At 34.0% G+C, this 21,126-nt stretch overlaps 3 protein-coding genes across 6 annotated transcripts; all 3 read left to right on the top strand.

The window, feature by feature from the left end:
- Positions 262–5,467, top strand: LOC109330316 (WPP domain-associated protein-like). 4 transcript variants are annotated; one of them, XM_019564468.1, is made up of 6 exons: positions 265–659; positions 762–3,119; positions 3,804–3,930; positions 4,118–4,219; positions 4,921–4,996; positions 5,202–5,467. In XM_019564468.1, exons 2-5 carry the CDS (start codon positions 850–852, stop codon positions 4,981–4,983), a joined length of 2,562 nt encoding a protein of 853 aa, XP_019420013.1. In that variant the 5' UTR covers positions 265–659; positions 762–849; the 3' UTR covers positions 4,984–4,996; positions 5,202–5,467. The 4 variants fall into 4 exon arrangements, with proteins under 4 accessions (XP_019420014.1, XP_019420013.1, XP_019420011.1 ...); XM_019564466.1 differs by having other exon boundaries at positions 4,921–5,000; positions 5,200–5,467; XM_019564467.1 differs by having other exon boundaries at positions 4,921–5,000; positions 5,206–5,303.
- Positions 6,916–14,401, top strand: LOC109330254 (obg-like ATPase 1). The gene is made up of 13 exons (XM_019564378.1): positions 6,916–6,974; positions 7,011–7,125; positions 7,677–7,844; positions 7,937–8,060; positions 8,153–8,244; positions 8,438–8,536; positions 9,219–9,332; positions 9,773–9,837; positions 10,919–11,035; positions 12,309–12,384; positions 13,314–13,406; positions 13,993–14,043; positions 14,150–14,401. Exons 2-13 carry the CDS (start codon positions 7,039–7,041, stop codon positions 14,246–14,248), a joined length of 1,185 nt encoding a protein of 394 aa, XP_019419923.1. The 5' UTR covers positions 6,916–6,974; positions 7,011–7,038; the 3' UTR covers positions 14,249–14,401.
- On the top strand, positions 15,700–20,799 carry LOC109330331 (probable LRR receptor-like serine/threonine-protein kinase At4g20940). Its single transcript, XM_019564496.1, has 5 exons — positions 15,700–15,921; positions 16,248–17,547; positions 17,670–19,220; positions 19,823–20,408; positions 20,607–20,799. The coding sequence occupies exons 2-4, from the start codon at positions 16,485–16,487 to the stop codon at positions 20,404–20,406; spliced, it is 3,198 nt and encodes a 1,065-aa protein (XP_019420041.1). The 5' UTR covers positions 15,700–15,921; positions 16,248–16,484; the 3' UTR covers positions 20,407–20,408; positions 20,607–20,799.

Below are 21,126 nucleotides of genomic sequence, written 5' to 3'. Positions count from 1 at the left end.
AAATATTACACCACTAGACTAACACTTTGTTGGTTTTTTCACTTGTTTAGCCCCAGGCTAACATTTTTATATTTTATAAACTAATATGTTAAATATTAATTCATGGGGTTAAAGTTAATTCCTAATTAAAATCAATAGCTTTTGGGGCAATATTATAGTTAGTTAATTTAATTTAATTTAATCAATAAATCCGTAAAGGGTGCTCCGGTAATTTTGTTCCCCCTCTCCCGCTCACACCGAATCTCTCTCACTCTTTTCATGTTCTCTTCTGCTAAACCCTAAAAATCACATTTTTAACATTAATTTATCAGAAAAATTCAAATTCAAATTCAAAGATTCGTATGTTCCTGATGCAGTTTAAATTAGCATTTTTCTTTTAAGGTTTTGAAGTTATTGTTGAAGCTTCAATCTTCATTGGAACTTCAACTATATCGCCTTCAACTTCCTTTCAAGCTTGAATTTTTAGACCCTCCTTTGCATTTCAGCTCATTAGTCACTCTTCTACTAAACAAAGTTGTTAGGAAGGGAAAAAAGTTAAAGGGTTTGTTCAATTATGTTGATTTCCGCTTCAATGATTTTTTGGAAGTGAACAAAGTGGAAGCACATAGTAAAGTTTGGAACTTTTTTCTTTTTAGCCTAACCCCTTTTGTTTAATTCAGGTATTGTAGTGAATTTGAATAGTGCAACTATGTTTTTTGTTTTTGTTTGGCTATATTGGTTTTTTCTGTCAAGTTCTGATATTTTTGTTTCTAATTCTGTAGTGTGCTGTGTTTGAGGATTTTGACCTTGTGTTCTAATTCTTGAATGGTTTCAAACTGCTGATTCTTGTTTATAAAAGAGGAACTGGTAATGGAGAAGTTTATTCTTAATATGGATGGTCGTGAGTGTTATCGTGATAATGGTAATGAAAATGAGAGTTTGGGTGATCATATACTCGAGGAAATGGAATCCATTTGGCTAGATATTGATGAGAGGTTAACAATTTTAAGGATGGTTAGTGACTCTGTCATAAAGGGTGTGGTTAGTGCTGTCGAGGAACAAGCGGCTGAGAGAATTGCTCAGAAAGAATTGGAGGTTGTCGGGCTAAAGAAAATGCTACACAGTTTTGAAGAGGGTTCGGATACTAAAACATTGGGGCCTTCGGTACCTAATCGTGAACTCCATGAATCTGCTACACATCATATTTCAGATACGGTTTTAGAGAATGGTGGGCTTTTTGGGTCTGATAGTCTAGAAGTTGCTGTCACTGAGCAGTTAAAGCAACTCAAGAAAGAGATAAATAAAATAAGAGGGTCTAGTTCTATCAAAGGATTCTGTTCAGGTTCTGATTTGGTGGGTTTAGGTGGTATTCTGCAAGAGAATGTACCGGAAAGATGGACATATGTTGATAAATCTTTCGAAAGTCTAAATGATACTCTAGACGCTTTGTGCAGAAGGGTAGAAATTATGGATCGGTCATTGAAAGCATCGCTTTGGCATGAGGAGCTGGAGTTTCGGTCAGAAATTGAACGCATCGTGATTAGCAACTGTATCTGGGGTTTGCAGCAAGAGTTTGAAGAGAAACTATGGGATCTTTATGATTTTGAGAGTAGAAATTGTTTTGACCAACATAAAGAGATCTCAAATTTGCGCCTGGAATTGGATTCAATATTTAAGGCACTCTCTTTTTCTGAAACGGGGCTGCTTATTTCTCATGGATCCTTGGAGAATGGCGAGGAATGGTGTCATAGTAAAAGGCCTGACCATTTCCACTGGAAGCTTCCAACGAGTCTTTCATTGCCTTTAACTTTGGAGGAAAATGGCAAACAGGAAAACTCGAAGAATAGCAAGCATGAGAATTTGGATCCTTCCTTACTAAAGCTCGAGTCTAGAGAAGAATTGATTACCTATTTTAATTCTGAGATAACTAAGATGAGAAGAAACCATGAATGTCAGTTGCAAGAGATGACTGAAGAAAATTTCCGTCTTAAGCGGGAAGTATTGAATTTGAAAGAAAGAGGCTCTCCTTTGCTATTAAAGAAGGACAAAGACTTTGATTTGTTGAAGAAAAAAATCCCTCATGTCATCTCAAAGCTCGACAAAATCCTTGTTGGAAATGGGAAAGTGAATCAGTTCACTGAAAACATTGAATCTCTTAGTAGTTTAAAGGATAGATTGGATTTCTTACTCTCTGAGAATCATCAACTGAAGGACACCCTAACGGATAAGAAAAAGGAAATTAAGAGTCTTTCTTCTCAGCTTTCTGACGTTGTAGAGAAATTGTCGCTGCAACAAGTGACCGAGAAGAATTTGTTACAGAACATTCGGAAGCTTGAGGGTGATATAGGGGATGCACATACTGAAGTTTCAGTTATTCAAGATGTGCATAAATGCCTGTTTGAAGATATTACAAGTGAATTCAGATCCACCAGTGAAGAATTACATCTGAAGAACAGTATAATGGAAGAAATATATGAAATAATTTTAAAAGAAACTGCTCACAGCCCTCAAGCTTCGTGGGAGCTGGAAATCGAGGTAGCACATATGAAGTCATCTATAATGCAAGGGCTATTGGATATTAATCAAATTATATTTAAAGAAGCTTTGGTGGATGCGAACAAAGCATTAAAATCGGAAGGTTCTGAGAAGGAGGAACTGAAACAAAAAGTACTTACGTTGACATCAATGGTGGAAGAAAGAGAGAAACTAGCACAAGAAGCAGCAGATGCGTTGGTACAACAGAAGCAAAAGATGGAGCTGGCCTATGAACAGATTAACAGTTTGCAAACTCATACTCTTCGGCAACAGGGATTCATTACCGAGACCAATAAAGAGTTGGATGCCACTAAAGGTGACCTTGTTGCAGCTTTGAATGAGATTGAACAATACAAGGGGCAAATGCGCAAGTTGCATCAAAATCTTGAATGTAGAATGAATGAGCTTAGAGAAGCTGATGATGAAAGAAAGTTGCTTTCTTCTGTTGCACAAAAGCGGCAAGATGCATTAACATTGGTTGAGGCAAAAGAAAGGGAGACCAGGAAGCAAATGGAACCAACCATTGATCTCATCCATAAATTGTCGACAATGGTTACTGATTTTGAAGCTAGAGTAAATGGAGATATGTCAAAAAATTGTTTGAGGTATGCAATAATTGTTTGAAGGCCCTTCTTTTCTAACTTAATGTCACGTTAAATTGTTGTTTATCTGCTTTAAACCATTTTATGTGGTCTTCCATCAATAATTAAGTGCTTAAGCTTATGCAAATTAGAAAGTTTATCAGGTGTGCAATTACCTTTTGATTTTTCTGATTGTGGTTTGCTTCTAATTTTATGAAGAACTAGTTGGGGAATTAACTTAATTATTTTGTTTTTAAACCTTTATTGATTTTTTTTAACTTGTCGGGGAATTACCTTGTTAATCTGTTAACAGCCTAGAAATTTCTATTTTGGTTCTTTCAGTCGAGGTGGTTAAATAAGTTTTTAGGTGCTCAGTTAGAGGAATCGAGATTTGAGATCTCAGAAATCCGGTATTGCATTTTCTGATTTACTGGAAACAACTAGATAGTAAGGGAACATAATCATTAATTCATGCTTCTTAAAATGAATTAAAAAACTAGATTTTTGAAGTATTCTATACTCTAGAACAGACTATGCTCGAGTATTTATGACATGCAACTGAGCTTGATTTCAACTATTTTGCTTCAAATTCACATCCTTATATTTAACAAGCGGTTTTAAATCGTATTTTACTATTTTAAAATTCAATTTAGATTTCTTCTGGCAGTTATGGCCATAGCTAAATCACATATATGTGCTTCTTTTCAGGATTGAAAACATGAAATCGGAATTCCGTTACATTAATAACAAAACAAATATACTTAAAACCACTGGGTTGGTGTACAAGCAAAGACTAGAAACAAAATGTTCTGATCTCACAAAGGCTGAAGCAGAGGTATGTAATTAGAAAATAGAAACATTATGTTATCTTTATTGCTTTCGTTAAGATCGAAAATGTTACACAAGTTTTTCTGAATCTTACTTGATGTTATAACCTCATAATATTTTAATACACAAGCCTAGTAATTAACCTTATATATGTTTAACCTAGTGCTTACATTGTATATAACCTTGAGTTTCAGGTTGATCTTTTGGGGGATGAGGTAGATACTCTTCTTAACCTGCTTGAAAAAATCTACATTGCACTTGATCATTATTCACCCATATTGCAGCATTACCCCGGGGTAAGAATCTTTCCCCCTTTGTTCATCTTTTTAATGTTTATACTGGATTGAAGTTTGCATAATGTTAATAGATATGATATTCTTATGAAGAGTCTATTATCTTGTGTATTCTTATCAAGTCGACCTCACCTAGTGAGATTAAGACTTGGTTGTTGTTTTTGTTGTAATGGACAAATATTTTAGTGTTGGGGAAATTGAAAGCTATGCTATGAGACCTGTAATGTTATATGAGACTGAATTATGAGTGGTAAAATGTTAACAAGAGAATAAACTTAATGCAACAAAGATGAGAATGTTGCATCGAATGAGTGAGAACATACTAGACAATATATAATTATGAATGAATGTATTAAAGAGAAAGTTGGAGTAGCCCCTATTGTAGAAAAATGGTAGAATTGCGCCTTAGATGGCTTGTGCATGTGGAGGAGACCATTAGAAGCATCGGTAAGAAGAATAGATCAATTGGAGGTTAGTCCAATTTCTAAAGCCAGGGGAAGGCCAAGAAGATTTACAAAATCAATACTTTGTCAATGAACATGATTTATGATACAGCATTATGACGTTCAGTCCATGTAGCCGACCATACCTAGTGAGATAAAGGCTTAGTTGTTATTGTTGAAAATATTGTGTTCTGCATTACTGCTTGATCTCCAGAAGTTTCTGTAAGGAACTGTTTCCATAACTAGTCATTGATTTTGCAGGTCATTGAGATTCTGGAGCTTATAAGAAGAGAACTAAATGGAGAGTCTAGAAAACTTGTTTAATAATTTAATCTGACAAGGTAAATCTGTCTTTTAAGCATCACATTGGTTGTTTTGTTTTCATCTTTGGATACAGAAATGCTATTATGTTAGTTGCACTTTCTTTTTCATGTCTAACAAGGGCATCACTATAGTATAGTATAAATTATTTACTCCATGATTATATTGAGGGGTACTATGTGCTAACTTGGTCCATTTCTTGCTTAAATCTTGTAATGGATACAGGTGACAAAGTTGTACAGTTTGTTCACAAAAGTTGCACAAAACTAGGAGCTAGTTGATTGTAGCTGCTGGATTTTTGTTCCCTTAAAACATATTTTGAGGAAAACAGTGACTAGAAAAGAATGTAACAGCTTATGAAGTAGCCAACACAAAACCTTTGTTTTTGCCATACACAAATGTTCTATAATCATTTAGGATACATACTATGTTTCCTTTGCTTCACAAATTTGCCTTTTCTCTTTGTAATGCATAGTTTTTTGTTTTCTGTGTTGGCTTAATAGCATTTCTACATGTTCTTTGGTAGAATAAATATGTAATGAGTTTTTAGATTAATTATTTAAAGTTTTGTAATGTTAGCATAAGCCTATTAATTTTTTGTTGTTGCAATTTTCAAATTAAGTGATTATTAACTGATTTTTAATCCTAACCATCTATGATTGGTTGTAAGACCCAAATTTATTCGAATTAGCATTCAGGTTTACTGTTGGGTTCAAGTTTAAAGAAATAACCCGACTAACACTTAAGATTGGGTAAAAGACAAACGTTACTTGTCCCAACCCGTCCCACACTTACACCTACATATTAGGCTTAACTAGTTGTCTATTTAAATATATTAATATTATATTATTTTAGTATAACTAATATATTATTATATATGAATTTTTAATATAAAAAATATAATTTAATTGTTGGTTCCTTGCAAGTATCACTTAATTGAATATTATTATATGACCTTGTACAGTATATTTGGATTTAACTTTGTATAACTAGTAGACCAATTTTTTGCTGATAGTAATTTCTATATTTTGATTGCATATTTTTTCTCTAACATCCATCAAAATATATCTTCTTTGGGTTGCACTACAGTTCCGAAAATAAATAGGGAAAAAGATATATATACCGACATTGTAAATGTTTTTTACATTGTGACTACATCATCCACTATTGATTTTTAGTTATTATTTATTTTTAAAATAAAAGTATTGCAAATGAACGCTGAATGATGTACTGACTGTGTATAAATTTTCACACTGTCAATGCATACATTTTACACTCAAATAAATATATAGGTACATTTAGTTTTTTCTCAAAATATAGAGTTACTCAACTCCTAAAAAACACACCAATATATTAGTATATAAAAAACAAAATTAATTATAACAAAAAAAACTTAAACAAGGTTCTTTACCAGGAGCAACTCCAAATTACAAATTGAGAAAAACTTGTATAAACTATATATAAAGACATATATAATTTGTCATATAAATATAAATATATATATATAGATATAGATATAGACATGTATTTATATTCTTTTCTACTCTCATTAGTGATAAAGTTTTAATTAAAATTAAATATTTAACTTTTTTCAATTACTAAATGGGAATATATCTAACAACTAAATTGGAGTCCCGGAAAATAAAATAAAATAAAGAGTTTAAAATTTATGTATCGTCGGTATAAATATTTTTACATTGTCAAGTTTATCCACTATTGATTTATATTACTTTTGTTTAAGATTAAAAAATGATTAATATATAAATGATGAACAATTTGCTTATTGTGTAAAAAAATACTTATCCTGTTCGGTCTATATATATATATATATATATATATATATATATTAAATCCTAAAATAAAAAACCTAATTGAGCATAAAAATGAAATAAAACCCTAATTGAAATTATGAGTAAGTTGTAACTAGTGGTGCAGTAACAAAAACTGACACACTATAAAACCCTACAACCTTCATTGTCTATCCCTTTTCTCATTTCTCACCTCTGAGACACACTCTTATTCATTCATCATCCCAATCACAAACCTTAACCTTTGAAAATGCCTCCAAAAGCATCAAAATCCAAGGAAGCACCAGCTGAACGACCCGTCTTTGGTCGTTTCTCTTCTCATCTCAAGATTGGCATTGTATTCTCTCTCTCTCTCTCTCTCTCTCCCTCACTTAATCTCTATGTTAACCAATTTTTGATTTTGACACTACCCCATAGCCCGTTTTTTCAATCTCACTAATGGGTATTTCTTATACTAACTTTATATATATGTTTTCAAGTTGCAATTTTTCGTGATTTTATATGATTGGGTCAGATTAGAATCATCAATCATTGTATACTGTAACTAGAAGGACTAAGTTGATATTTATTTGTTTAATTACTTGATTGAGTTGGTGAAATGAAATTATGGGGATGTTTGGGAGATTTCATACAGATCTTATTAGGGTTTATGAGAACCGTTCATGAAAATGACTTGTGAAAATAGCTTCTGATATTTCTTTAAGCTCTTTTTAGCTCATTTCAATATGTTTGTAAGTTCATTAAAGTAAACTTGTTTTAGCTTATTGCAAAATAGCTTATTGAGTAAACGCTTACTTTGGTTGTTTACTAAAAAACACCCTTGTTTATTACAAAAATGTTTTTTTGTGTGGTTTTAATGTTAATTTCTCCTCCCTTGTTCTTGTTCAGGTGGGGTTGCCAAATGTTGGAAAGTCTACTCTTTTTAATACACTCACCAAGATGGCAATACCTGCTGAGAATTTCCCTTTTTGCACCATTGAGCCCAATGAGGCACGAGTCAATGTGCCTGATGAGCGATTTGAGTGGCTTCTCGAATTGTTCAAGCCTAAAAGTGAAGTATGTAACTCATACCGTTTACACATGACGAATATGTGTTCATGTCACTTGGTTGAAATATTGATGGATCAATCTGTCCTGTTGTAATACAGGTCTCAGCTTTCTTAGAAATCCATGATATTGCTGGATTGGTCCGGGGTGCTCATGAAGGACAAGGCTTGGGCAATAGTTTTTTATCTCACATCCGTGCTGTCGATGGCATTTTTCATGTTCTACGTAAAATGCCTGGCTAATCTTCTTTGCATGTCATTTTTGTTAGTGCTGCATCGCTCGGGAGTTACTAACCTATAGTCTTTTCTGTTTGTTAGGTGCTTTTGAGGATCCTGATATTATCCATGTAGATGATACTGTTGACCCAGTGAGGGACTTAGAAATTATTTCTGAAGAATTAAGGCTGAAGGTATGCTTGATTACTACCTTTTTATTATAAAGAGTGGCTTTAAGACCAACAATCACTTTTTTGTTGATTGATTAAACATGAATTTTTAATCATAGGTTGTAAAGCACATCACTGTTTTATACCTGCTGGTTTTGTATGTGTTGTGTGGACTGTCATATAATTGCTAACCCGTGCTCTTTGCATAACATTCTAGGATGTTGAATTCATCGAAAGGAAGATAGAAGATATTGAAAAGAGTATGAAGAGGAGCAATGACAAGCAGTTAAAAATCGAGCTTGAATGTTGTCAAAAGGTTTGAGTTTAGATGGTGACCATTATCTGATTCATTTAAAAAAATTCACTAACACAGAGAGGGTATGAATAAGAACTTATTTTGGTATTAAGTTCTGCAGTAGACTTTATTACATTTGCAGTGTAAAATGTTATTCTTCCTGAGAGGAGAAATTGCATCTTTGCCTCTTTGGTTGTTGTTAATCAAAAGGCTTTCTGTAAATGGTTTAAGAACTAGTTGAAACATGATGCATCCTATTATGTAACTAAATGTTTTTTGTTTCTACTGTATTTGTACTTGAGGGTGGGTGGTTACTTGTCTGAAGATTTTCGTGATATCTGTTTGAACTTTGGATTAGCAGTTGCTTCCTGTTCATTTCACTTTTCATTCGGTGTTTTATGTCTGGATTTGAACATCTCACACTATTATCCTGTTAATGTGCAATTGTCCTGGTACTGTATAAATACAACATATGCAGTTAACTTGAAGCTTGTTTCTAATGGGGATAACTTATTTTAGCTCACGACAAAGCATGGAAATTGTGTCCGTCTTTATCTTATGCTGCACAATCTCATAATTTTAATTCTATCACTTAACTGTAACTGACATGTTACTTGCCTCTTCTCATATGTTCTATTTGTACACAAAAATGCATGGATCCATAGCAGATGAAAATTATTGTGGTGTTTTTTCATGTCTGCAGGTCAAGGCATTGCTTGAGGAAGGAAAAGATGTACGGCTTGGGGATTGGAAAGCTGCTGATATTGAGATTTTAAATTCCTTCCAATTGCTAACTGCCAAGCCTGTTGTATACTTGGTAACATCTTTCACTTTTTTTATTCTTTTGACTAGGAAACTGTTTGTCTTTGGAGCGCATGAGTCCTTTTTTATTAGATATGAGTTAGCAATGCTTGTTGGATATTGTTTTCAAATCAATATTTAATCAGTGATATACAATACTTCTTGTACTGCTTCTTTGGTTATTCCTCTAACTATTTTACTCAAATCTTATGACTTTGATGTTTATCTTAGTAGGCATGAAACTGGAAGCATGATAGTAAGTTAGTAAAGGGCTTGCTTTCTGTTCTTTCCGTATTTTGCATTATGCATATCACATATCTATATATGTTAGTGCCCTTAAATATTTCCTTAGCAAGTGAGCATTTAAGTCAAAGTCCAAATTTAATTCAATGTTATGTACTTCAGATTTATTATGAATGAAATTTCTGCCATGTAATACCTACATTTCATTCACAGGTTAATATGACTGAAAAGGATTACCAAAGAAAAAAGAACAAGTTTCTTCCTAAAATTCATGCATGGTATGTAGATACGTTTGCCTTTTGTTTTTAATGCTTTCTACATCCTTTTGTTCCTATGTATCATTTAATTTAGGTCTTGTCTCGCTCAATGACTACCTCTCGTGGGTATGAAGGATGTTAAAAACATGTGCGGACTGCAGAGCATTAAGATATATTTGCACACTTGAGTGGCTCCACCTCTGATTTTCGCGGCATTGTAATTTTGTTGTCCTTTCAAAATTTTGCCTGTAAGAAGAATTTGTTATGTGTTTAAGGGTGCGTTTGGAAAGATAAAAATGATGAGATGGTAGAGAAGGGTGAAAGCTCACAATTTATTTGTACATGATGACATCATTTGTACTTTCTGCCTTGATGCACTAATGATACCCAATTCCTCATTTTGACCCATATCAGGAACACCCTAGATAACAAGAGCATGTACGAAAGTGTATCACATGTGCTAAATCAAACACTATTAAAAAAACTTTAAAGTAAATATATACACACATACCCTTTTGTAGTATTAGTCATTCTTAAGCTTTAGGCATCATAGTTCCTTTTATAAAATATAATTGTTGAAAAAGAAAATGGATTGCTTATTTGTTTTAAAGAAAAGCTAAACCATCGATTCCTAATTCAAATAACTGGTGGTCAGCAGTGTGTGAAAAGAATTGGTCTTATAGATTCAGTCCTAGAACCTCCCGTGTGCAAGTTGATCCACACATGCTTTTGAAGTAGGAATCTACACATGATTGTAGAATAGTGAGAGACTATCCATTAGAATCCACTGTCTATAGTTGCATGACATTGAATAGTTTAGCTATTTTGTTTTCTTAAGATTATAGTATCATTTCTGTTTGAAATTAGAATGTTAATTCATGCTGGTTTTCCAAGAAAGCAATGTACCCTCCACCCACTCACCCCACACAGAAAAGAAAAGCATAGTTGATTTGTCCCATCAAATTGTTTCTTGTTTATTTTTGAATTAGTTTGATGAAACCGAAAATCGGGGTAATTCGTTTTTCTCCATGATTCTCTCGGTACTCAGTGTTTCTAATTTTGAAGAAAAAAGTCAATTAAATTAGTTTCCTCTGTTGTCCAGGGTCCAGGAGCATGGTGGTGAGCAAATTATTCCTTTCAGCGGTGCCTTAGAGAGGAATCTTGCTGATTTGCCTCCAGATGAAGCAGCTAAGTATAGTGAGGAGAACAAAATTCAAAGGTCTGTTCAAAATACTTTCCTTACTACTAAAACAATTAGTTGTTTGATTGCTAAGTTATTATGCAAGTATTGGAAAGACATGGAGGATTTACTTTAGTAAACATAAAGATAAGTATGTTAATATATTATATTTGTACTACTAAAAGTTCCATTTTGTTGGAAAATGATTGCCATGATAGCTAACTTACCACTTCCAAAGACCATATATTAGGTTAGCTTCATGTTGGCCATTTCCATCAAAATTTCCATGGGTCCAAACAGAATTCACAGAATTACCTAACATTCTTTTGTCTACTATTAAATACATACAATACTTTTGTACATTACTGTAAAAAGTAAAAAAAACTTTAAGGGCAGATAGGGGTTGGCACTATCCATTTTAAATCCTTGCTGAGTTGGTAGTCTTTACAGGCCTTGCACTGAGGCATGTCGTCCCCTAATCTGAACTTTTATTTTACCCCGAAAAAATATATTTAGGGAAGGTGTGTGATACCCACCTATTATTGTGTACATTAGAAATAAATTACACGAGTAACAGTACCAGCACGGATCAGCTCCTCAAGTAAGCATGACTAGCAAGTGGAGTAACTAACATCTTATATATATATATATATAAATATAAATATATATTATATATAAATATAAATGATTCAAACATACATTTATGCAGCCTTTTTAAGCTGTCACACATGACCTTTAAGTAACTGTTAGTCTTGACCATCCATGTATGACAGATTGACTGTATGGTTAAGATTCACGATTTTCACCACCCTCATAAAAAAGACCCTTCTCACTAAATAAGCACTACATCTACATCTATATACATATATTATAATTTGATCACAGGTTTTGTATCGGTCCCTTTGCAGTTCTATGAGCTGTTAAGTTTTCACAACTTTGGTCAGCAAAAGTGCAAATTGACCAAGTGGGTAACTGTTGATGGAAAATCTAATGATTTAAGTTTTAATAAAATTCTAGTCATATATGAGCCTGTTCCTATAACTTTCATTTTGCTGCCATGCCATACCACTTTATCACGCACCACCCGTCTATCCTTTTGAACTTTTAATACAAATTGAACAGAATTATCTTTCTAATCTATATTATGGTAACTACATCAAGGGTTTATAACGTTTGTTTCACTATTTGCTGTTAGTTATTCCCCCCTCTCCTTGTTGTATACAAATTTTAGTTGAATTATCTCCGTATTTATTTGAAGAGTTTATATATAACTTTTATGCCACTAAAATTGCTACATTCTTAATGACAACAGTGCTCTTCCCAAGATAATAAAGACTGGATTTGCAGCTATTAATCTCATTTACTTTTTCACAGCAGGACCTGATGAGGTAAACATCCTCATATCTCATCTAATACTACTAAAAGTTATCTTTTGAACTTTTATTAATCTGATCCATGGTATTTATATCACAACTTCGCCAATTTTTAATTTTAGTTGTTTCTCAATCCCCAAGTCATTGACAATATTGTGTACACCAGTACAAGTATAAAAGTTTCCGTGACCATTGTCTGTTACTATAAGTGCGACTCCTAGTGATAGTATTATCACATATTCTCCTGAGAAGATGTTAGAGGAATGCCAGCAACACACTCTTGTGACATATTTTATTACACTCTTATTTGGTCACATCTTATACTCTCTTATTTTTAGATCATATTTTAAAAATAGGAGATGTGACCCAATAAGAGTGTGAATGTTAAAAGAGTGTTGTTAGCAGCACTCCTAGAAATACTATCATGCTAAGTTAAAGTAATTCACTTTGTTATGATATAATTATAACAAATGGTAAAGCAGAATAGTTCTTTCATGATTTCATTTTGCAAACATAACATTAGCTATAGTCCTTTCGGATAATGCATTTATAACACTGATAAATTTGGCCATTAGTATATATACAGCATGTTGTGCCCAACTCTTAGTTGTGTTAAGGTCTCAGACTCTAAATAACAAAAAGTTTACTCATTTTGGAAACAAGCATCCTGAAGGAATCTCATTGATTGCTAAATACAAAGACCATGATAAGAGCGGTCACGTAACAATTATGCTGTGAGAAAGTAACTAATATGTTTTACAGTTCCAATATTACAACAACAACCAAACCTTAATCCCACTAGGTGGGGTTGGTTACCTGAATCGAAAGATGCCATAATACTCTATCATAGTTTGAAAGTTAATTTGTAAGGAAGGTTTTAAAAGTTCATTTGTTGCCGTAAATTAATTAAATATTTTGTTGAGGGTATAATTTGCTTCTTTCAGGTCAAGTGTTGGCAAATTAGGCGCCATACAAAGGCTCCTCAGGCTGCAGGGGCTATCCATACTGATTTTGAAAGAGGATTCATTTGTGCTGAGGTTATTCCCTGCTCACTGATTTTCAACATTTCTTAATTCTATTAATTAATTCTCTTGTATGGAACTAGAAGTCATGGTTTCGTGTTGAGTCTATGACTATGGATTCTACAGCTAAGCCCTAAACTCTCCTTTTAACCCAGTGAACTATGAACTCTTAAGATTTTGAAACCTTTTTAAGAAGAATTTGTTAATGAATGAGGAGTTATGTTTATACCATATCTATGTTGGAGTGATTTTTGCACGTCAACTGGAAGACATTCTATACTATTATTCACTATTAGATCATGCATTGAGATTAGTTCTGCAATCATCGGGCAAAAGTGTATATTATTCCTAACTTGGCAGAGGTACCACAGAGTCCTGTCATTTGAAATACAAATTAATGGTTTTTGCATCACTTGTTAAAGCAACTTGATACTATCTTGACCCCTGCTATTTGGTATAGCCATTTTTGTCTGAATATTTTCTCTTCACTGGCTATGTAGTTTAACTGGTCATAACCGATCCATTTTTGTAGCCAGCAAACTTAAATTAAGAAACACATCTTTCAATAACTGAACTTGGCATTTTATGAATGTTGCTTTAGGTAATGAAGTTCGAGGATCTAAAGGAACTTGGTAGTGAGGGTGCTGTGAAGGTATGTGCTTATTCTTTAGATTTGAGTACAAGTGTTGTAGGTAAAAAGCGGCGTGAGATTATTATTTTCCTAACCATTTCTTAAACTTCATTGTATTGTGTATTAGGCTGCTGGAAAGTATAAGCAAGAGGGGAAAACATATGTAGTCCAAGATGGAGACATTATATTTTTCAAGTTCAATGTTTCTGGTGGGGGAAAAAAGTGAAACCAGAAATTCTCCACATGTTGTAGCAGCTGTTTGTTCCTTCATCATATTGTTTACCATATAAAAACTTGAAAATGTAACTTTTGGGTCATGTTCAAAATTATCTACTTCTAATTGTGGAGGCTAAATATTTGTCTTGGATTTTGATTCAAACTGCTTCTTGGTCTTTTCCAAGATTGCAATATGTTATGCTAGATCTTGTAGCAGTTTTGAATATAAATTATTGTTAGTACTTTGAGGTACACTTTACTTAATCTGTGGTTCATTACTGTTGCATATCATATACAAAGCATGATTTGGTTATCATATTTGTTGAGTATGTTATATATGAGTAATCTATTCTTTCAATGACCAAGATAAAATAAATTCTAAAAAATAGTAATCTTTTAAGGCACATAGTGAACTCTTAAATTGTTGTTTTGGTTCATGGGGGCACACTCTCCTACACTTACACATTAGAAAATGTCACTATGAAATTGAATTGACAAGAAATTGGAAATGAAAGTGCTTTTTGTAGGGACCAATTTTATGTATTGTAATTAGCTTATAGGCCATGGTTTAGGGCATAGGGTCCTTAGCTCATGGCACCATCCCCTTAACCCAACAACATTTTGTATTAAAAATGTATGTATATAAAGACAACTAATAAAATCTTGACAATATATTAAACATTTATTTTTAATTACAATTTAGTTATTAATAATAGGACAAAAAACAAAAGTATACTTATCTCTAAATATAACATGTTATATATATATATATATTTTATGGAAGTTTTTCTTGAATATGTTGTTAAAACAATAAACCCTAGTCAAAGGAGCAATGATGGGTCACATGTCCTACATGGCACACTGTTGTCACAACTTCCAATTCAACCTCTCTTACACAAAAATCTTTAACTCCATTTCATAAAATCTTTTCACGTCCACTAGGATAGTGAGAGATTCTCTACTTATTTTGGCGGGTAAATCCCTAAATTTGCTGATTAATTATAAAAAAATCCCATAAAATAAAACAACCCTAAAATTTATTGCTTTACTTTCTCTCTGTTGCCTCTATGGCATTTGCATTGGAGAATGCAGACACCATAAAACCTCAAAAGGATGAAATAAAACAAAAAAAGATAACTTTATCTTAAAACCTTTCACAAAGTAACAATTAGGGTTTTTGTTTAAAGGTTATTCATTCTCACATGCTAGCTAAAAGACACACTTAAAGGGACAAGGGTACTTTTTTATTGTCACCCTGCATTAAAGTATACATTAGCTTATTTATTTTGTTGTATCATAATCTATTTACTATCTTTTTTATTGTCACCCTGCATTAAAGTATACAACTGTTCATTTTTAATCATTATTGACTTAAAAAAATGTAAATGAACCGTATAAATTTTATACTGATGAGGTATAAATATTAGATTCTTGAAAAAAAGATCTCCATCTTTTCAGAACAAAAAAATAATTTCTGGGTCCCTTTCCCTTCATTGCACCATGGATGTCAAATTTGTACTCATTTCCCTTGTGTAGCTACATTGCTGCTATTCTCTCTTTCACAACTGGAGTTTCTAAAGTTCTAATCTTTGTGTCAAGCTTCCACCTTCTGCTTATAAAGTTTGATACTTGGTGGTAGTGGTTTCTGCTTAAGTATACATTGTGCTAAAGGAAGTGGTTTTGGTAAGAAAGTTTTTTTTTTTTTTTTATGTGTTCATATCTCTGAAACCTCACTCTTTTTTTTTCTGGTTCATTTCAGTACATTGATGTTTTTACTTACTCTCTGCTTAAGCAGCATTGCATTTCATTACTATTTTTTGTGCATAAAAAAATAATTTCTTGCAGAGTCTGGTTTTCCATCATTTGGTGGTTGTAAAAAACTAAATTTCTTGCATGTAAATTTGTTTACTTTGTGAAAATTTTGTTTTTTAATAATATTTTTGATATTTTGTTTTGAGTTGATCATTTCATATGACATGCTGCCTTTGTTTTTTCTTTCTTTCATGAAGGGTAGGTTACTCATTAAGGATTATAGACCTGAATTCTCTTTTTTGTGTGGAGATTGAGCTTGATTCTACTATAAATTTGGTGCTTTCTTTTACAAGACTCAAGGGTATCTTGTCATCTATCTTGTACTTTTTTGAATGGTAGTTGCTATCCTTTTGAACTAGAAGAGTGAAAGTTCCTTTTCTGTCTTCAGTTTGTGAACCACACATAGCTAAACATTCATTTGTTCATAGAAGACCATGAAGTTCTTCAGCATTTTAGTATTATCCTTATCTTTCTTCTCAGTTATGGGGCAGCTACCTTCCCAGGATATCTTAGCATTGCTGGAATTTAAGAAAGGCATAAGGCTTGACCCTACTGGTTATGTCCTTAGTTCCTGGAATGAGGAATCCATCGACTTTGACGGATGCCCGTCTTCATGGAATGGAGTTCTGTGTAATGGTGGTAATGTTGCTGGTGTTGTCCTTGATAATCTAGGTCTCTCTGCTGACGCCGATTTGAGTGTTTTTTCAAACCTCACAAAGCTTGTGAAACTCTCCATGTCCAACAATTCCATATCGGGAAAACTACCTGACAACATTGGTGATTTCAAAAGCCTTCAATTCCTGGACATCTCCAATAACCTCTTTTCTTCATCGTTACCATCGGGAATTGGTAACTTAGGTAGCTTGCAGAATCTGTCATTGGCTGGGAATAACTTCTCTGGCCTAATTCCAGACACTATTTCAAAAATGGTTTCTATCCAGTCTTTGGATTTGAGCCGAAATTCCTTTTCCGGAGCACTGCCAGCATCATTGACTAAGCTGAAAAGCTTGGTATCTCTTAGCTTGTCTAATAATGGTTTCACTGGAAAAATTCCCAAAGGTTTTGAGCTGATGCCTTCTCTTGAAAAACTTGACTTGCATGGGAATATGCTCGAAGGTCACTTAGATGCCGAATTTATTCTTTTATCAAGTGCGAGCTACGTAGATTTCAGCGATAATAGGCTAATAAGTTCTGACTCTCAGAGGCAGAAATTTCTACCGCGAATATCTGAAAGTATTAAGCATCTAAACCTAAGCCATAACCTGCTTACTGGGACATTGGTTAGTGGAGCTGAGCAAGCAATTTTTGAAAACCTGAAGGTGTTGGACCTCAGCTACAATAATTTGGGCGGAGAATTGCCTGGATTTGATTTTGTTTATGATCTTCAGGTCCTTAAGCTTAGCAACAACATGTTTTCAGGATTTATTCCTGACGGCCTACTAAAAGGAGACTCTTTGGTTTTAACTGAACTGGATTTTAGTGCCAACAATCTTTCAGGTAGAAAGCCACTTGCGCGTTTTCTTTTCCTCGAAATAAAGAACTTATCGTATTTTACTAGCCCTTACTCCTTAGCCTCAGTTGTTGTTTATCTAATAATATTCAAATTGTCTGCGTTTCAGGGCCACTAAGTATAATTACTTCAACAACACTGCATTTTCTTAATCTCTCGTCAAATGGATTCACTGGTGAGCTGCCACTACTGACTGGAAGCTGTACCGTACTTGATCTGTCGAACAACAACTTCGAAGGAAATTTAACCAGGATGGTGAAATGGGGGAACATAGAATATCTTGATCTTAGTGTGAATCGTTTGACTGGGAGCATCCCTGAGGCAACTCCTCAATTTTTGAGATTGAATTATTTGAATCTATCTCATAACTCTCTTAGCAACTTCCTGCCGAGAGTCTTAACACAGTATCCAAAGCTTAGAGTGCTTGACATTAGTTCCAACCAGTTAGATGGATTACTTCTAGCTGATCTGCTCGCAATGCCGACTTTGCAAGAGCTCCATCTTGAAAATAATATGATCTCTGGCAGCATTAATTTATCATCTTCTACTGGTCATTCCGATCTTCGGATTCTTGATCTTTCTCACAACTGGTTTAACGGGTATTTTCCTGATCAGTTTGGGTCATTACATGGCATGAAAGTTCTCAACATTGCTGGTAATAACTTTTCTGGTTCTCTTCCAACTGCCATTTCTAACATGATTTCTCTAGAATCCTTGGATATATCAGAGAATCACTTCACTGGCCCTCTACCAAATAACATGCCGGAGGGGCTCAATAACTTTAATGCTTCTCAAAATGATCTGTCTGGAGTTGTTCCAGAAGATCTTAGAAAGTTCCCTACTTCTTCTTTCTTTCCGGGGAATGCTAAGCTACATTTTCCAAATGTTCCTCCTGGAAAAACCGCTTCACCACCTGAAAGTTCCAAGAAGAAGCATATGAACACTATTGTTAAAGTAATAATTATAGTGTCATGTGTAGTTGCTCTCTTTATATTAATTTTGCTTGCTATCTTTATACACTACATACGTATATCAAGATCTTCACCAGAATACGATACAAGTAAGGATATCCACGGGCGTGCTCAACCAATCATCTCTGGCCCTGTCCCCGTTTGTACATCAGAAAGGGGTGGTGCTTTGGTTGTATCAGCTGAGGAGCTTGTAACCTTACGTAAAGGATCACCGATTGAGGCCATCAGCCCTGATGAAAAAATGGCAGCTGTAACTGGTTTCTCCCCATCTAAAGCCAGCCACTTTTCATGGTCACCAGAATTTGGTGATTCATTCACTGCAGAAAATCTTGCAAGGCTCGACACAAGATCCCCGGATAGGTTGATTGGAGAGCTGCATTTTCTTGATGATATAATAGCATTGACACCTGAGGAGCTGTCAAGGGCTCCAGCCGAAGTTTTGGGCAGAAGCAGTCATGGTACTTCTTACAAAGCAACTCTGGACAATGGTTTATTATTGAGAGTGAAGTGGTTGAGAGAAGGAGTAGCGAAACAGAGAAAAGAATTTGTTAAAGAGATTAAAAAGTTTGCAAACATCAGGCATCCTAATGTTGTCGGACTGAGAGGATATTATTGGGGCCCTACGCAGCACGAGAAGCTTATTCTTTCAGATTATATCTCACTAGGAAGTCTTGCAAGTTTTCTATATGGTAATATGTTGACATTTTCTTTTTGCTATCACCAAACTTCCTTTCTTAAATTTGAATGTTAGTTAAACGAAGGGAAACACCCTAGGAGTCGAGTTTTTTGGCCTGTTGGATAAGCGAGAAACAATGAATAATAGGATTTAGGGGGTATGAAAGAGGAGATAATGTAGTAGACTAAGTATAGTTAAAACCTTACATAGTAGGCCACAAATATGATAATTAGAAAATCGATGTAACTAAATGCCATGGCAATTTCTTCTACACATGTCTACTAATATACTTTACCTAACATATGTATCGAATGAAGGCCTTTTATAAGTTTTATTACCTAAATTATTATATTTCCTTCATATCATATCAACGATGCGCTAGGTGGTAGAACAGATTTTGGTTGCCACCGTCTTTTTAATATAATCACAAGATTGTCACTCAAGTACAAGTAGATTATATGCATGTTTCTTCTAATGTGTGTGCATTAGGTCTAATGCATATCATATTGTCCTGGTGCAGCTAATAAATGTTTCTGAACTATAATCCATTATATCTATTGGAGATGTTCATTATTTGTTGATAATTGAACTTTACAAAATTTTAATAATTATCAGATCGACCAGGAAGAAACGGTCCACCATTAACATGGGCGCAGAGGCTAAAAATAGCAGTTGATGTAGCACGTGGCCTGAACTATCTTCATTTTGATCGCGCTGTTCCTCACGGGAACCTCAAAGCTACAAATGTGTTGCTCGATACCGCTGACATGAATGCACGTGTTGCTGATTACTGCCTTCATCGACTTATGACTCAAGCTGGTACTATGGAACAGATTCTTGATGCAGGGGTGTTAGGTTATCGTTCACCCGAGTTAGCTGCGTCGAAGAAGCCAACACCCTCCTTCAAGTCAGATGTTTATGCTTTTGGAGTGATACTTTTGGAACTTTTAACCGGAAGGTGTGCTGGTGATGTGATATTTGGTGATGAGGGAGGTGTTGATCTGACAGATTGGATAAGGTTGCGTGTATCCGAAGGTCGAGGCTCGGAATGTTTTGATGCTACATTGATGCCAGAAATTAGTAACACTATTGTAGAAAAGGGAATGAAGGAAGTCCTAGGAATAGGCATTAGATGCATTAGGCCTGTTTCTGAAAGGCCAGGAATAAAGACTATATATGAAGATCTTTCTTCTATATAGCTGCCCATGCTTCTAGGGTACACATCTGCCGTTCTACGGTTTGTACCACTCCATGTTTCATAGGGGGTTTGTGATTGGTCAGAAAAAATATATTTAAGTTAAAATTTAATTATTAAGTATTTTTCTAACCAATTACAAATTCATGATACATGAAGTGACACAAACTGTGAGACAACAGATGTGTTTCCATGCTTCATACTTCTAACTTGTTTGAATATTAACACATTGTGGGAATTAATGTCTCATTGGTATCCCATATATATGTTGAAAGGTTGTCTTTTTAACATGTTTTGTAGAACACATGTTTCTTAGTCACTAATTTTTCTTGATGAAAACTAAGTACAAAAATGATGTAAAATCATTAATATAGAAACATGATCACTCTTTTAATCATGGGGTGGGTTATTAACACTTTCATTTCCAACTTATAACACTATTTTCTAAGCAATCATCATGTGTTTTCTTATTTTCAAATTTGTGGTGGATTGATAAAGAGTGTGTATAGGTAATTTCTAACCAATCACCTGGTTAGCTGCATAATGTTACAAATTTATTACTAATACATTTTTATAGAAGAAGATCTTCTAATTGGTAAGAAAAATATTTAATAATTAAACTTTTAACTTAAATATATTTTTTTAACGAATAGCAACTAATAGTATGTAAAGTGGCACAAAATGCGAGACAAAAAATGTGCTCTCAATTTTCACATGTTAAGAT

This window comes from Lupinus angustifolius, chromosome LG16 (genome assembly GCF_001865875.1).
Source record: "Lupinus angustifolius cultivar Tanjil chromosome LG16, LupAngTanjil_v1.0, whole genome shotgun sequence".
NCBI classification, from domain to species: domain Eukaryota; kingdom Viridiplantae; phylum Streptophyta; class Magnoliopsida; order Fabales; family Fabaceae; genus Lupinus; species Lupinus angustifolius.
The sequence above is the reverse complement of the archived record's forward strand: the minus strand, read 5'-3'. Positions and strand labels throughout refer to the sequence as shown.

Bases quoted from the DNA above. Each gene is read 5' to 3' on its own strand.
- LOC109330316 (XM_019564468.1), top strand. From the start codon at position 850: ATGGAGAAGTTTATTCTTAATATGGATGGTCGTGAGTGTTATCGTGAT. The intron at 3,931-4,117 runs GTATGTAATTAG...CTTGAGTTTCAG, and splicing joins TCACAAAGGCTGAAGCAGAG to GTTGATCTTTTGGGGGATGA. The intron at 4,220-4,920 runs GTAAGAATCTTT...TTGATTTTGCAG, and splicing joins TATTGCAGCATTACCCCGGG to GTCATTGAGATTCTGGAGCT.
- LOC109330254 (XM_019564378.1), top strand. From the start codon at position 7,039: ATGCCTCCAAAAGCATCAAAATCCAAGGAAGCACCAGCTGAACGACCC. The intron at 7,845-7,936 runs GTATGTAACTCA...GTTGTAATACAG, and splicing joins TGTTCAAGCCTAAAAGTGAA to GTCTCAGCTTTCTTAGAAAT. The intron at 12,385-13,313 runs GTAAACATCCTC...TGCTTCTTTCAG, and splicing joins TCACAGCAGGACCTGATGAG to GTCAAGTGTTGGCAAATTAG.
- LOC109330331 (XM_019564496.1), top strand. From the start codon at position 16,485: ATGAAGTTCTTCAGCATTTTAGTATTATCCTTATCTTTCTTCTCAGTT. The intron at 17,548-17,669 runs GTAGAAAGCCAC...TCTGCGTTTCAG, and splicing joins TAGTGCCAACAATCTTTCAG to GGCCACTAAGTATAATTACT. The intron at 19,221-19,822 runs GTAATATGTTGA...AATAATTATCAG, and splicing joins TCTTGCAAGTTTTCTATATG to ATCGACCAGGAAGAAACGGT.